The 13,973-nt window shown below is 37.7% G+C and overlaps 2 protein-coding genes and 1 long non-coding RNA gene across 3 annotated transcripts; 1 reads left to right on the forward strand and 2 right to left on the reverse strand.

Annotated features, from left to right (window-relative positions):
- Positions 1–1,045: 1,045 nt before the first annotated feature.
- LOC126680418 (uncharacterized) lies at positions 1,046–4,501 on the reverse strand. The gene is made up of 3 exons (XR_007641140.2): positions 4,318–4,501; positions 4,151–4,227; positions 1,046–1,895 (listed from the first exon to the last, which is right to left on the reverse strand). It is a non-coding gene; the product is annotated as an uncharacterized LOC126680418 (long non-coding RNA).
- Positions 4,502–5,259: 758 nt separating this feature from the next.
- Positions 5,260–6,762, reverse strand: LOC130015552 (uncharacterized). The gene is made up of 2 exons (XM_056105901.1): positions 6,418–6,762; positions 5,260–6,294 (listed from the first exon to the last, which is right to left on the reverse strand). The coding sequence occupies exons 1-2, from the start codon at positions 6,760–6,762 to the stop codon at positions 5,260–5,262; spliced, it is 1,380 nt and encodes a 459-aa protein (XP_055961876.1).
- Positions 6,763–12,786: 6,024 nt separating this feature from the next.
- LOC126680414 (glycine-rich RNA-binding protein 7-like) lies at positions 12,787–13,909 on the forward strand. The gene is made up of 2 exons (XM_050375547.2): positions 12,787–12,946; positions 13,216–13,909. The coding sequence occupies exons 1-2, from the start codon at positions 12,839–12,841 to the stop codon at positions 13,651–13,653; spliced, it is 546 nt and encodes a 181-aa protein (XP_050231504.1). The 5' UTR covers positions 12,787–12,838; the 3' UTR covers positions 13,654–13,909.
- The last annotated feature ends 64 nt before the right edge of the window (positions 13,910–13,973 follow it).

A 13,973-nucleotide genomic window follows, 5' to 3' on the forward strand; every position in this document is an offset into this window, starting at 1 on the left:
AGAGATTTGCAATTCAAATCTCGATACGTTGCGATTCGTGTTATACTACTCGTCGTTCTATATACTTGTCGTGTTACATACGTATGTTTTCATATAGGCCTAACAAGATGATCAGTCTTGTTCTATGCCTCTATATACAGAGTCACTGTCCGAGCTTACTTACGTTGGAAAACTCATCCGTTTAAAATCACAATACTTTTCATTTCTCAAATCATGTCATAATTGTGCACCGGTGTGATGACTTCTCTCATCACAAGAGTTGCAATGACACTCCTCTTTTTCATTTCCAGACATACACAATGTATATGATGCATGTCCTATTAGTGAATGCAATATGGATGTAGTGATGCAATTCTATTCGTGTCAATGCGATGTTTTTTATGATTCGTGTCCGGGCACAATTATGTCTTTTCAAAACATTTCATTTCGATCAAAAACTTTTCTTTCATAAAACGGGTTTTACGTAAGTTGCTCTCTACATAAGACTCTGCACTATCTATTAATTATCTTTCTATCGTTCGCAACTATTTACATTCTTTACACATGTAAAGATGTAACTCTTTTCGCCTGATTCTGACGTCGTTCGAAAGACACGCCCTAAACGTTCGTGTTTACACTAGGCTAGCTCAAAAGGTCTGATCACTTTCGAGCTTCTAGTGTTTGGACTTCATGATGTTTATCTCGATATATGATTGTGTCTAACTAGAAGTCATCGCGACAAACTCCGTCTTTTAGGAAAAAGATTGTTTCGTGTTTCCCGTGGTATCAAACTACTCGGGATGTGGGCATTCCTTCACGTGGTAACCTTGTTGTCCACATCGAAGACATATGTATGTCCTAGCTTGACAGCTAGTCGAGCATCTCCTATCGCATAACGAGTGTATGAAACTTGCATAGTTTGAACTTCCTTGTTCCGATGACAAACTAATAGTGCTAGCCCTTTTGGCTGCCTTCCCTTATCTATCTTTCCTATAAATCCGACTATGTCGCCTTTCTTAAGTCTTGAGAGCATTTCGCCCAGCATAGGCTTAGCAAACTTTCATCATTGAATCATAAGAAACTATTTCTATTCATAACAATCGATTACAATATATAAATTTTATGTATCGTATAAATTATCACAGGCTTACATACCTGTGAGCATATCACTCTCCTGAGTGATCGCGCTGCAAACATACATATCTTATTTGTTACATTACATCACTCGTATAATATCCAATCCAACCAATTTATAATTCAATCATTGTCCATAACGATATTCATACATCATATGAGTCTCGAGAGTATATAACTCTTCGTAGACTATAGATACTCGAAAGCATATTGCTTACTCGAGTAAACACACACATATTTTGTGCTCGTACACATCTAACTCGACTCCTAATAGCACATAAGGGAGAGGACGCTTTTGTAAAACTTTTGAAAAATCGATGAAAACGTTGATAACGTTCAAAAGACATGACTGGAAATCCCTATAATCCGCAGTAGTTCTTAGCTTAACCTAGTGACATCATACCTAGGAACTACATACATCAATCGTATACAGGCAATGGCCTATGAATCTAAACCATTGCTCTGATACCACCTTTGTCACGACCCAAATTTATGAGTCGCGACCGGCGCTAGGGAATGGGAGTGGTAGCTCCGAAACCCGTAGCAAGCCTAAAAACCTGTGTAAATTTTTCGCAAATCAAATCATATTTCACATATCAAAATACCTGTGACCCCATTTTACAAAAATATCAGAGTTAAAACGCGTTATACAAATACATAGACAAAAACATCTAGACTACTGCGGACCGCTAGAATGAAAACCTTCTTTCACTTCTTGTGCAAATGACTTCCGAGAATTAAAACTTCGGAAGCTTGACTCTCCAAATCATATCATACTATCCCTGAAAAATGGGAGGAGCAACGGGGTCAGTATAAAACTGAGTGAGCTCACCAAATTACACGCAATATCACATAAAGGGTTAAAACCGTTGAAAACCCATTTTATATATAGAAAATACTCTTTTAAAATCATATTGCATACCCTCTTTACTTTCCTTCATATCTCTTAGTTTATTTCATAAACTTATAGTTTATACGTATTTGACATCTTCGATTTCTTATTATGGTTTTGATATTTTTCTTCTCTCGTTTTGTTTCATTAGTTTTCGACCGAATCTTAAATCTTAGTTTATATCATCATGATTCCAAGTCGAACTAAATCATTGGCAAGTCTCTTGTGACTTGATCCTTATGGTTGGGTCCCGAGATAGTTCAACCGAGTTACCCATAACCATATGGTACAGTCCCGAGATAATTCAACCGAGTTACTTGTACCATTTCTCAATCCCAAACGATCGATAGGAGTCCCGAGATAATTCAACCGAGTTACTCCTTAGACACGGGTCCCGAGATAGTTCAACCGAGTTACCTTCGTGTCTGCATTCGGACTCTGCACCCTGCAGGTCTTTTGAACTTAACTGTCGATTCATATGATTCCTATTGACATTTAATAGGAGTAATTGTTCACATTGTGTCTCGATCTTGTTTCGTATTGATTCTCGATGTATCACACTTACTTTTTATTTCGTATGGGTTCCGAGGATTATCATCGAGAATGGATGAGATACAAGTCCCGGGATAATTCTACCGAGTTCAACCTTGTATCTCAGTTCTTATTATTTTGTGCACCATAGTACAATTCTCATTTTACATTTTTTTTTGTATTTTTCGTTCTGTTGTATTGATCCTTTATGGACCATGGCATGCACATTACAATCTACAAGCATACATCTATAACACACGCACGTATGGGTATTTATTATGTTTGATAGTACATATCGGAATGTACTATATTTCCTTATTCATATCTGATCTGATACTTGTATATTATTCGATATTCGATTTATTAGTACATATAGGAATGTACTGTACTTTTCTTATTTATATTTGGTTCAATTCACATTTTATTACTTTACCCATCCCCGGTGCCTTAACATTTATGTTATTATCAAAATAACATATTACGATAAAACATCATTTTCAAAGCATACATACGTATACATTTTAAAAGCAAACATCTCAAATATATAAATATTCATATAGCTTTTCGTATTAAAATACGTGGCTTTATGAATATTAACGAGTAATTTAAAGTGTACTCACACTTGCTATCCAAATTCTTCAAATAATTATGACGATATCTCGATCCGTTTGCCTCAAACCTTTTCGATAGTCGCTCGTCCGATCTACGCAAATATAATAATAGCAAGAATTAATAAAATTCTAACTATTATTAACTTAACCAAAAATTACATTTCTAGCCAACTTCGGCTATCGAAACCGCTTACTTAAAATAGTCCGACCCCTAAACAAAATTGACATTCTTAAAGTTTAGAACGTCACCTACAACTTTCGTTTAGGTCTCGGACCATGAAACGCACCCGAAGGTGTCGAAAACAAGCTCATAAGTTATCTCCTTGGAGCTGTTTACAAGTGCAGGGCAGACTGCACAACAAAATGTTATGTCCAAAATGAGCATCCTAGAGTCCGATTCAACAAAAACTCGAACTCAGACAATTATAGTTAACATCCTAAAGTTTCCGTATCAACAAACGGAACTTGATTTGGACTTATACAGCCCGAGATATTGCCTTTTCAATATCGCTGTTTTGCAAGACATTTTCTGCAAAATGTCAATTTAGTTTACGTAACTCATATTCAGTCCTTAGACACCCATAACAAGCATGAAATCAATCATATTCCAGACCCTATACTTCCTTATAAACATGACAATTCAAGTCTCAAACACCATTTAAAACACCTAAGCATGAACTATACAATTTGGCCGAGTATCATTACCATTTTTCAATCAAGTTTCCGTCAAACATCAATCAACCAATTCCAAGTTGTAATCAGCCCTTTATACCTCCAAATCATGCTTAATATTATCATTTAAACTATACATAATCAACCTTCATCATGGCCAAATACTTGACTCTATTTCATTCTCAATTTAATCAATTATACAACAATAACTCTATAACTTACAAACAACAATCATCAAACACTAACGACTCCATCAATATGCCGAAACATAGACCAAACCACCATCAAACTTCATCAATCAATACTTAAACAAATTTCAGAAAATCCATACCTTGATGATTGTCTCTTAGCCAAAGCTTTAATCATCAAAATTCACCATCCAAAATCCTTCAATTAGCTTATAATTCACTTTACACAAAAATCAAACAAAAATCTCAAGTTAACTCACAAAACCGAAATCATAGTTCAGAAACCCTAAAACCAAACTGATCATTTTACCTTATATTATTGGGATATATCAGTAGATATTGATCTCCTCTTTCCGTTGCCGCGAGAATCGCCCAAATCGGATCAAAAACGAATGAGTTATGCTCCTTTGAAGTTTGGTTGATGTTCTTCCATGGAGAAAGGGTTAAGGACGAATTTTGGGAGCTGAAAATGATATGCTTGCTGAGTTTAAACTCATATGCAAGTGGCTTAAATAGGTGAGGCAAAAGTCTCCTTTAGTCCTTGAGTTTGTCACCTCCTCAACCTCTAACTTCTAACTTTTCTTTCGTCCAATTTAGTCCGTAGAACACTAAATCTCTTAAGCCCAATTAAATCCATATCATTTATTCTCAAATAAATAATATTAAACCCATATCTTATAACTTTACTTTCCAATAATTTATTTTGACAATTTTGGCTAAAAGCGCTCAAATTTCCATTTTGAGCTAACTTGCACTTTTTCTCACTTTTTCGTCCAATTTTCATATTAATGACTATCGATAACCACTTTATCGATATTATTTTCTTATCTTGAGAAAATAGAGTAAAACACAACTTCCTCCGGAAATTTGTGGTTAAAAGTCCACTTTAGTCCTTAAAGTGGTTAATTTACACTTTAGCCCTTATTCTTAATTAATCATCAAACTTTCTCCTAAAACGTTTTCGTATACTTACGAAACTTTGACGATCATTTATTAATAATATTTCACGGACCTTGGCGTGAATATTATTAGCTCTGGCTTTCCAACTTATTTTATTTTATTCTCTTTTTATCTTGATTAAATCTCATTGCTCATCTAATAATTTTCAGTTAAAATTATTATTTTACGATAATTCCAATAGACCCGCTTCGGTCTAAGTCCTTATTATCCAGCCTTAATCTGATAGTCTCATTCTTAATTCTTACGATTATGCCTCGTGGCAATACACGTAATACCTCAAAAATTTAGGTTATTACATTTCTGATACTCCCCTCATTGATGCCAAGTAGCATTGCTTGGCTACGTCTTGCCTTCCTTTGACTGTCACCACTCCTTCTTCGGTCGGTATTTTCATACACAAGTATTTGATGCATGTGACAGCCCCGGTGTTGTATAACATTGGTCTGCCGAGTATGACGTTGTAAGCAAGTGGCATGTCGACAACCATGAATAGAGTTTTGAATTTCTTTGTGATGCCAATCAGGCCTCCTCTTGGTGAGCCATTTTCTTTTCCTAACTCCACCGTTAATTCCGCAACTCCTTCTGCTTGTACCGGTGTTCCTCCCAGGCCGACTAGGGGAGTTTTGACTGGTTTGAGATTGAGAACGGAGCATCCTATACCGAGGTATGCCTGCTTTGTGATGAGGTTAACTGAGCTTCCTTCATCGACCAGTTGCCTCATTACCCAAAAATTTTTGATTAACCCCGAGATTACCAAGGGGTCTTGGTGTGGAAAATCTATTACTTCGCCATCGGTCGAGCTGAAACTAACTTCGGGTAGAGGTTTAGCGACCGATATATTCATCACTACTTTTTGCCTTTTGCGTCTTCCTCGTTTGTATTCTGGGTCGGCCATACCGCCTGCTATAGTGTTTATTACCCCCGATACATTTTGTCTTTTGGGCGGTGGCGCCTCCTCTCTTTTTCCACTATGCTCGCCTCGGTAACTTCCTCCCGAGCTGTACTTTTTGTTTTGTGCTACAAAGTCTTTTAACCAGCCGACTTGCACCAATCGATCAATTTCCATTTTCAGACTTCCACATTCGTCGGTGACATGGCCATGGCCATCGTGGAATTGACAGTATTTTTTCCTATCTCCCTCGTGCTGAAGCTTGGGTGGGTATCTTACTGGTTCATTGTTGTTCTGTATCCACATTAGGATGTGTGATCTCGGTGTATTGAGTGGAATGAAGGCTTGGTCTTCTACTTTCACTGGTCGGTGTGGTTCTGCTCGTTGTGGACCGACTTGATGTTGGTTTCTTGGCCTGAACCTGTCTTGCCTAGCCGTCTGACTAAAAGTAGGCCTTGGAGTTTGGAATTGTGTTGTAGTTTGTGTGGCTTTTCGTCGTTGTTCTTCGTCCAAATTTATATAATTTCACGCTCGGTCCATCAGCTGAGAGTAAGTTTGTACCATATTTGTTATCAGGTTATCTCGGAAGGCCATCATCATTGTGTTGTCTTTCATTGCATCTATCACGGTATCATCATTCAAGTTTCCTACTTCGACGGCTTCGGCATTAAATCTGCCGATATAACTTGGCAAACTTTCTCCCGGTTTTTGATAACAAAGTTTTAGGTCACTGGACTTTTTCTTCCGCTGTATGCTCGGTGCAAAATGAGTTCGGAAAGCTTTTGCTAGCTCGTCAAAACTTCGAATAGAACCTTCTTTCAGACTTTGATACCAGATGGCAGCCGGTCCTTTTAGGGTTGTTGGAAAAAGCTTGCAGACAGCGGCTTCGGACAAGCTTTGTACCATCATGACTACTTGGAAACAGCTTAAGTGTGTGATCGGATCCCCTATTCCATTGTAGTCGTCTAACTACGGTGTTTTGTAGTTTAAGGGGAAGGGTTCCTCCCGTATCTCGGTAGACAGTGGGTTTTCGATGTTTAAGAAGCTTGTGTTTCTCGGCTCTTTTCTCCTGAATTTTTCCATTTCGGTTCTAACCCTTTCGGTAATTTCTTGCTCTAGATTCTTTTTCTTTGGTGACTCGGCTCCCGAGCTGTGCACACTTTCCTCGATTTCGACTCGTTCGGGCGTCTTCTTCGGTCCTTCTGGAGCTGTGTGTCCGGCTAGTATTCTTTGTCTTTCCTTTGGGTTTTCTTCACGTGGATTTTTCTCGTGGTTTGTTTCCTCGGGTGTTGTCTGGCCTTGGTAAAATTCTTGTGGATGAGGTGGTGCGGTCGGTATGTATGGTGGGGTGGTAATGTTGCCTTGGGATGTGGCGGCGATCGTTGGCCGAGCATGGGCTTGTTCTACTTGTTGAAGGAAAGCCAGTTGCCGAGTGTGAAATTCGATGTATTCTTGGATTTGCGCTGGTGTGGGGTTTTGAATTTCTGTGGTAGGTCTGGGAGTTGGGGTGGTGCTTGGAGTGAACGTAAGGTTGATGGGGGTTACACCCGGCCTTAGTGAAAAATTTTGAGTGGTTTGCTGCGTGGGAGTGAAGTATGATGTGGGGGGGAACGTTTCCCGGTAGCGGCATTCCCACGGATATTGAATGGTGATTCCCGATGTAGTGCCTGGATGAGTACCGCCTCCTGACGTTGTGGCTGGGCAGAACGAACTTTCACCCGTGGCTCTTCGTGGCGGCGCGTTGAGCCCCTCTCCCATTCGATTGCTGAGTGTGTTATTATTTCCGGTGCCGGGATCATCTCCCTCTACTCTGCTCATCCTATCTCTTTCTGGTAGAATAGAAAGGGGGAAACTTTCTTGCTTTCTTTCCCACAGACGGCGCCAAATGATAACTTGTAAAACGGAGACGCCTCTCTGATCCGATAGCAGCTTCACGGCTATACCTGAAAGGCACAACACAACCGTAAGAAGGATGCCGGAAGGAGATTCCGGCAAACCACTCTGACGGTCTAGTCAATAGGTGTTTTAGTGAGAGAAAGAATAAGAAGTGAAAGTGAGTTGAGAGAAAAAGAGAATAAACCTCCTTACCTACTTTTTCCTATCTTTTTATACTATGTCTGTTGTTCCTCTTAGTCTGGGCCGACAGACCTGATTTCATTCTCTTTGTCTGTGCAGATATTGTCTGGAATGTCAGGGTACGTTCTGCCAGGTTTGTCGCTGTGTTTGGTGAAAGATGAACTCGGGTAAAACCGAGATGGTATTTCTGTGTGTGCTGCTTAGTGCGACCGAGATGGTTCCTGAGAGTATGGTACTTCCTTATGTTCTGTTCGGTGTGAGCGAGATGGTTCCTGAGATTATGGTCCTTCCTTATGTTCTGTTCGGTGTGATCGAGATGGTTCCTGAGATTATGGTCATTCCTTATGTTCTGTTCGGTTGGTTGGTTGTTTTTACAGTGTGCCTTATCCGGTTTATGTCATATTTAGAGATTGTTTATCTGTGTTGTTATCACGAACGAACATAAACCGAACTCTTATTGAACCGATCACCGAGCTGCTCGCAAACGGCTCGGTTTGTTCACACCCCTATCTATATTACTATTTATTGGATGTCATTTTGTATATATAACTACAAATGGAAGGCAAAGGCAAATTCAGAAAATAAAACCGGGGCAAAACTGTACTTACACCTAGGGGTGAGCAAAGTTTTGAAAAAACCGACCAAACCGACCGAACCGGTGAATTTCGGTCGTTTTGGTTCGGTGATAATTTTTCATTCGGTCGGTTCGGTTAAAAAAATATAAATTTTCGGTTAACGGTTATCGGTTCGGTTAACACTTTAAAATTTACATTTTAACCGAACCGACCGAAGAATGAAACACTGCGTTTTAATTAAACACAGCGTTTCAGTCTTAGACTATGAAATCAGAGGACCTTAACACATTTCTTTCAAACCTAATCTTCTAAACAAAGCAGCCGCCGTCACTCTCCTTCGCAAGAATCACAACTCTAAATCTCTTAACCCTATTTCCTCTTTTCTTTTCAGTAACTCTATTTGATAATCGTTTGTTCATCAAGTAACAATCATCTAATGGAGACCGGAGGTGGAAGTGAACCGATTCAACAAGACCCGATAAGTTATTTTCTTTTAGATAATGAATGTAAATTTATACTACTGGATTTGGAATTAAATTTCATTCGTATCTTATAAATCAACTTGAACAATTTGTATATATTTTATAGAAACAATACAACTCCTTTCTTATAAGCACAAATTTGTCATTAAAGTTGATTTGGTCCATAATGTTGTTCATTATGTTAGTGCTAATATGGTCCAGATTTTGTGAAAAATCATTGATGTTGGAATATAAAATTTGGTTTTTCCAAAAGTTTAATCACTCCTACTGTACATTCAGTGTTAAGTGTGGCCAAATTTTAGGATGATGTTAAATGAGCTAATTAGGATTTTAATTTTTAACTTTTTGTTTAATTTTTTTGTTTATGATTTGTAATTATTTATAAGTATCCAGATTATGCCATATTGTTTTTGCTTGCACAAACTTCATGTATAAGCAGTAGATTGATGTATAAGCAGTAAATTGATATACTAAATTTTTTCATTTGTTTTGCAGATTTTGAATGTTACAGAAACTGAACCTCTTGACAAAAAGGTGATATCTAAGAAGAGAGCTACGACTACGAGGCCAAGATCAATAGTTTGGGATCACTTTGACATTGTTACAGTTGACGGAGAGAAAAAATGCAAGTGTAAACATTGTGGTAGAGAGTACTTTTGTGATGCAAAGAAAAATGGTACGTCATCGTTACAACACCACATTAGTGTTTGCTTGAAACTTCCTGCTAGGTTAGAAGCACGGCAAAAATTATTGAATTTACAACCTTCGAAGAATGAAATTGACAATAATTTAGGGAGTCTTACTACTTGGAAATTTGACCAAAATGCTATTAGAAAGGCTTTAGCTCATATGATTGTTGTGGATGAACTTCCTTTTAAGTTTGTGGAAAGGGAAGGGTTTAAGCATTTACTTTCTATAGCTTGTCCTAGATTTAAATGCCTTCTAGATTTACCGTTTCTCGTGATTGCTATGATCTTTATTTTGAAGAGAAAAAAAAGATTCAAAAATTGTTGAAAACTAATGGACAAAGGGTTTGTTTGACAACTGATACATGGACTTCCTTACAAAGAATTAACTACATGTGTCTTACCATTCATTTCATTGACAATGAATGGAGTTTGAATAAGAAAATTGTAAACTTTTGTCCGGTTTCTAGTCACAAGGGTGCAGATATTGGGTTTGAAATTGAAAGTTGTTTGAAAGAGTGGGGTATTGAGCATGTATTCACTGTTACCATGGATAATGCAAGCTCAAATGATACCGCTGTAAAATTCTTAAAAGAACAGTTTATTGATTCTGGAAAGTGCATTCTTAAATCTGAATACCTTCATATGAGATGCATAGCTCATATCATTAACTTAGTTGTTAATGATGGATTAAAAGAAATTGGAGAATCGGTAAAAAAGATTAGGATGGCAGTGCGATTCATTAGGCAATCTCCGGCTAGGTTGAAGAGATTTAAAGAATGTGTAGTGAGTGAGAAAATTCAAAGTAAGAGTTAGTTGTGTCTAGATGTGCCTACTAGGTGGAACTCAACCTACCTAATGTTGAATGCGGCTCAAAAGTTTGAAAAGGCTTTTAATAGGTACAATACTCAAGACCCATCTCTTAGTATTGAACTTTTAAGCGAGGGAGGGCTGCCCACTAGAGAAGATTGGAAAAATATTAGGAGAATGATAACTTTTCTAGAGCACTTTTATGAACTCACTTTGAGAATTTCCGGGACTTTGTATGTGACCTCTAATCGCTTTTTTCATGAAATTTATATGGTTTATCGCCTTTTGAAAGAGTGGATTAAGAGTGATGATTTTGAATTAAGCAACATGGCAATACAAATGAAAGTGAAATATGATAAGTATTGGGGGGATCCAATGAAAATGAACCATCTAATTTATATTGCGGTTATTCTTGATCCTCGATATAAGTTAGAGTGGATGCAATTATGGGTGGCAAATATGTATGATGGTGATGTGGGTGTACGAATGGGAAGGAAGTTGCATGATGTTTTAATTTCTTTGTTTAATGAGTATCAAAAAATGAACTCCCCCTCTCAATGTGACCAAATGGAAGTGTCCATGACTAATCAAGTATATGAGGTTGAAGCTAGTGACACTACTACAAGGATAAAAGCAATGGTGGAATCAGAATATAAGAAGTACAAGAGTGAAAAAAAAGGTGGGAATAATAGTAGAACGGAGTTGGATAAATATCTTAATGAGGAAACGGAAGATGAGGTAGAACGGAGTTGGATAAATATCTTACTGTTTTTAGCTCCTAATTTTATTTATTTTAGCTGCACTTTTTAGCTTCTATTTTGGCTGCACTTTTTTTCATTTTACTGCACTTTTTTCCTGCACTTTTTTGCTGTTTTAAACTTCTGTTTTGCTGCAGTTTTTGCCTATTTATTGCTCTATTTTAACTGTTGTTTTTTGCTGTTATCAAATGTTATTTTTACTGCAATTTTTGGCTATTCTGGCTGCAATAGCTGCTGTTTTAACTGTTGTTTTACTGCACTTTTTTTCTTCAAATTTTTGCTATTTTTAACTTCTGTTTTGCTGCAATTTTTGGCTATTCGAGCTGCAAATTACTGATGTTTCAGCTGCTGTTTTACTGTAATTTTTGGCTGCCATTTATTGTTGTTTTATTTGTTGTTTTGCAGGTTTTAGCTGCTGATCCTGTTATTGTTTTTTGCTGTTTTGGGCTATCATTGCTGCACATTCTGCTGCTGTTTATGATCCGTTAAAGGAGGCTACTGCTGCTATTTATGAGGATGTTGTTATTGCTCATATAAACTGCTTTTGCTAGCTTTTTGTTTTTGATACATTGTTCAAAAAATTTACTTGTTTTGGTTAAGAATGTTGAATGGCAGTTCAGAATTATGAATTAGATTTCAAATGGTTGTTTATTTAGAATGCTTATTTATGAGGATATTGCTCTATTTGCTTATTTTAAATGCTTATTATGAAAAGCAGATATATTGTTTGAACTTATGAGAGAATGCTTGATTTGTTTCTATTTTTCATAGGATTCAATTATTTAAATTTGTGAAAAACAGTTAAAATAATCTTTAAATTTAATTTCAAAAATTTTCTTTAGTGATTTTAATGTTCACATTTATGTGATGTAATTGAAATTGGGTAAAAATAATTTTATAGATATTTAAAAGCGTACTTAATTGAAAAAGCCCATAAAAGCCCATAATTAGCCCATTTAACCGAACCGACCGAACCGACCGACAAAAATTTCGGTCGAAATAGTTTCGGTTAATATTATTTGTTCAGTCGGTTCGGTCAAAATTATTAAACAGTTCGGTTTGGTCGGTTGGGCCAAGTTCGGTTCGGTTTTGACCGAACCGACCGAATGCTCACCCCTATTTACACCTTAATGAGATATTTTAATAGAATCTATTGGAAGATATTCATATCCTACTAGTCACTCTTTATTGTAACTATCAACCAACGCCACTCACACCCATACACATGTGGACCCCACCTTAACCCCGGTCACCGCGCTTGTTAACTCTAGTTCAGATCCTATAACAGCCAAATAAAGAAGATATTTTGTTTGGTTATCAGATTATATCCGAATATACTCTGGATAACATAATCCAATAGTCCTCTAACAATAGCCATTCGTATCATATTTAACAGCAAAACGAGGACAGGATTAATATTAAACCGCAACCAAACAAACCTGCATGTTCACCGCCTTGAAATTCTAACCCTTGAAAGTTCGGTAAATTAACCAGAGTTAACGCATCATCTTGATCTATAAATTTAAGTATAGCTTGTTCGTTAAATCTCATTCTCTCATATTACTGATTATTATTAAATTTCCCTTCCCGTAAAAATGTCTGAGGTTGAATACCGGTGCTTCGTGGGGGGCCTAGCCTGGGCCACGAGCGATAAAGCCCTGGAAGATGCTTTTGGTCAATACGGCGAAATCCTCGAATCGAAGGTCCGTTCGTCGCAGAGATGTGATCTGACGCCACCTGATCCATAATCTGTGATACTGTTTCTCTGTTACTATAATTCTGTTACTGTTACTGTTCTCTGTTACTATAATTCTGTTACTGTTACTGTTACTAAATTCTCTAATCGGTACGTTCATCTTCATCCTTTGGGCGAAGATCGATCGATTTTTATTTTTCTAATTTTTTTAATCCGTTTTATATCCTGTATAATTCTAGATCTGATTTAAATCTGTTTTTGTTTGTGTTCGTTTAGATTATTAACGATCGTGAGACTGGTAGATCACGTGGATTTGGATTTGTGACGTTCAACAACGAGAAATCTATGAGAGACGCGATCGAAGGAATGAACGGGCAGAACCTTGACGGCCGTAATATTACTGTCAACGAAGCGCAGTCACGCGGTAGCGGCGGAGGCGGCGGTGGAGGTTACAGAGGAGGTGGCGGTGGTGGATACGGAGGTGGAGGTGGTGGTTATGGAGGTGGAGGAGGTGGTTATGGTGGAGGAGGTGGTCGACGTGAAGGAGGAGGTGGTTACAGCCGTGGAGGTGGTGGTGGATACGGAGGAGGTGGTGGATATGGAGGAGGTGGCGGTGGTTATGGAGGTGGAAGAGACCGTGGATACGGTGGCGGTGGCGGTGGTAGATATTCTAGCAGGAGTAGCGGCGGAGCTGAAGGTAACTGGAGGAGTTAGAGTTAGGGTGACGGTGTCGTTTTGTTACTTGTTTGGGGGTTGGGTTCTGTGATGTGTGTTAAATTTATAGTAATTAGATTATTTGTTTCTGAAATGATGTTGGGTTGGGTTTGGTGCTGAATTTGTTTTGGTTCCGATATAAATCATAAATTTGTAGATCATTTTTGATCCATGGATGCTCTGTATAATTGTGTTACCGTTCTCTAACGAAGAGTTCAGATCTGAAAAGTTCTATAAAGCTGTCTTCTTAGATTTATTGCTGCTTTGAGTTACAAGTGCCTTTCTAATATATTTTGTAGTTTTTGAGGTTTTCATTGATA

This window comes from Mercurialis annua, linkage group LG5, assembly GCF_937616625.2.
Source record: "Mercurialis annua linkage group LG5, ddMerAnnu1.2, whole genome shotgun sequence".
In the NCBI taxonomy this organism is placed as follows: domain Eukaryota; kingdom Viridiplantae; phylum Streptophyta; class Magnoliopsida; order Malpighiales; family Euphorbiaceae; genus Mercurialis; species Mercurialis annua.

Excerpts from the sequence above, each read along its gene's own strand:
- LOC126680414 (XM_050375547.2), top strand. The coding sequence starts at position 12,839 with ATGTCTGAGGTTGAATACCGGTGCTTCGTGGGGGGCCTAGCCTGGGCC. Across the intron at positions 12,947-13,215 it reads GCGAAATCCTCGAATCGAAG|ATTATTAACGATCGTGAGAC; the intron begins GTCCGTTCGTCG and ends GTGTTCGTTTAG.
- LOC130015552 (XM_056105901.1), bottom strand. The coding sequence starts at position 6,762 with ATGGTACAAAGCTTGTCCGAAGCCGCTGTCTGCAAGCTTTTTCCAACA. Across the intron at positions 6,295-6,417 it reads ATAACCTGATAACAAATATG|ACGGCTAGGCAAGACAGGTT; the intron begins GTACAAACTTAC and ends ACTTTTAGTCAG.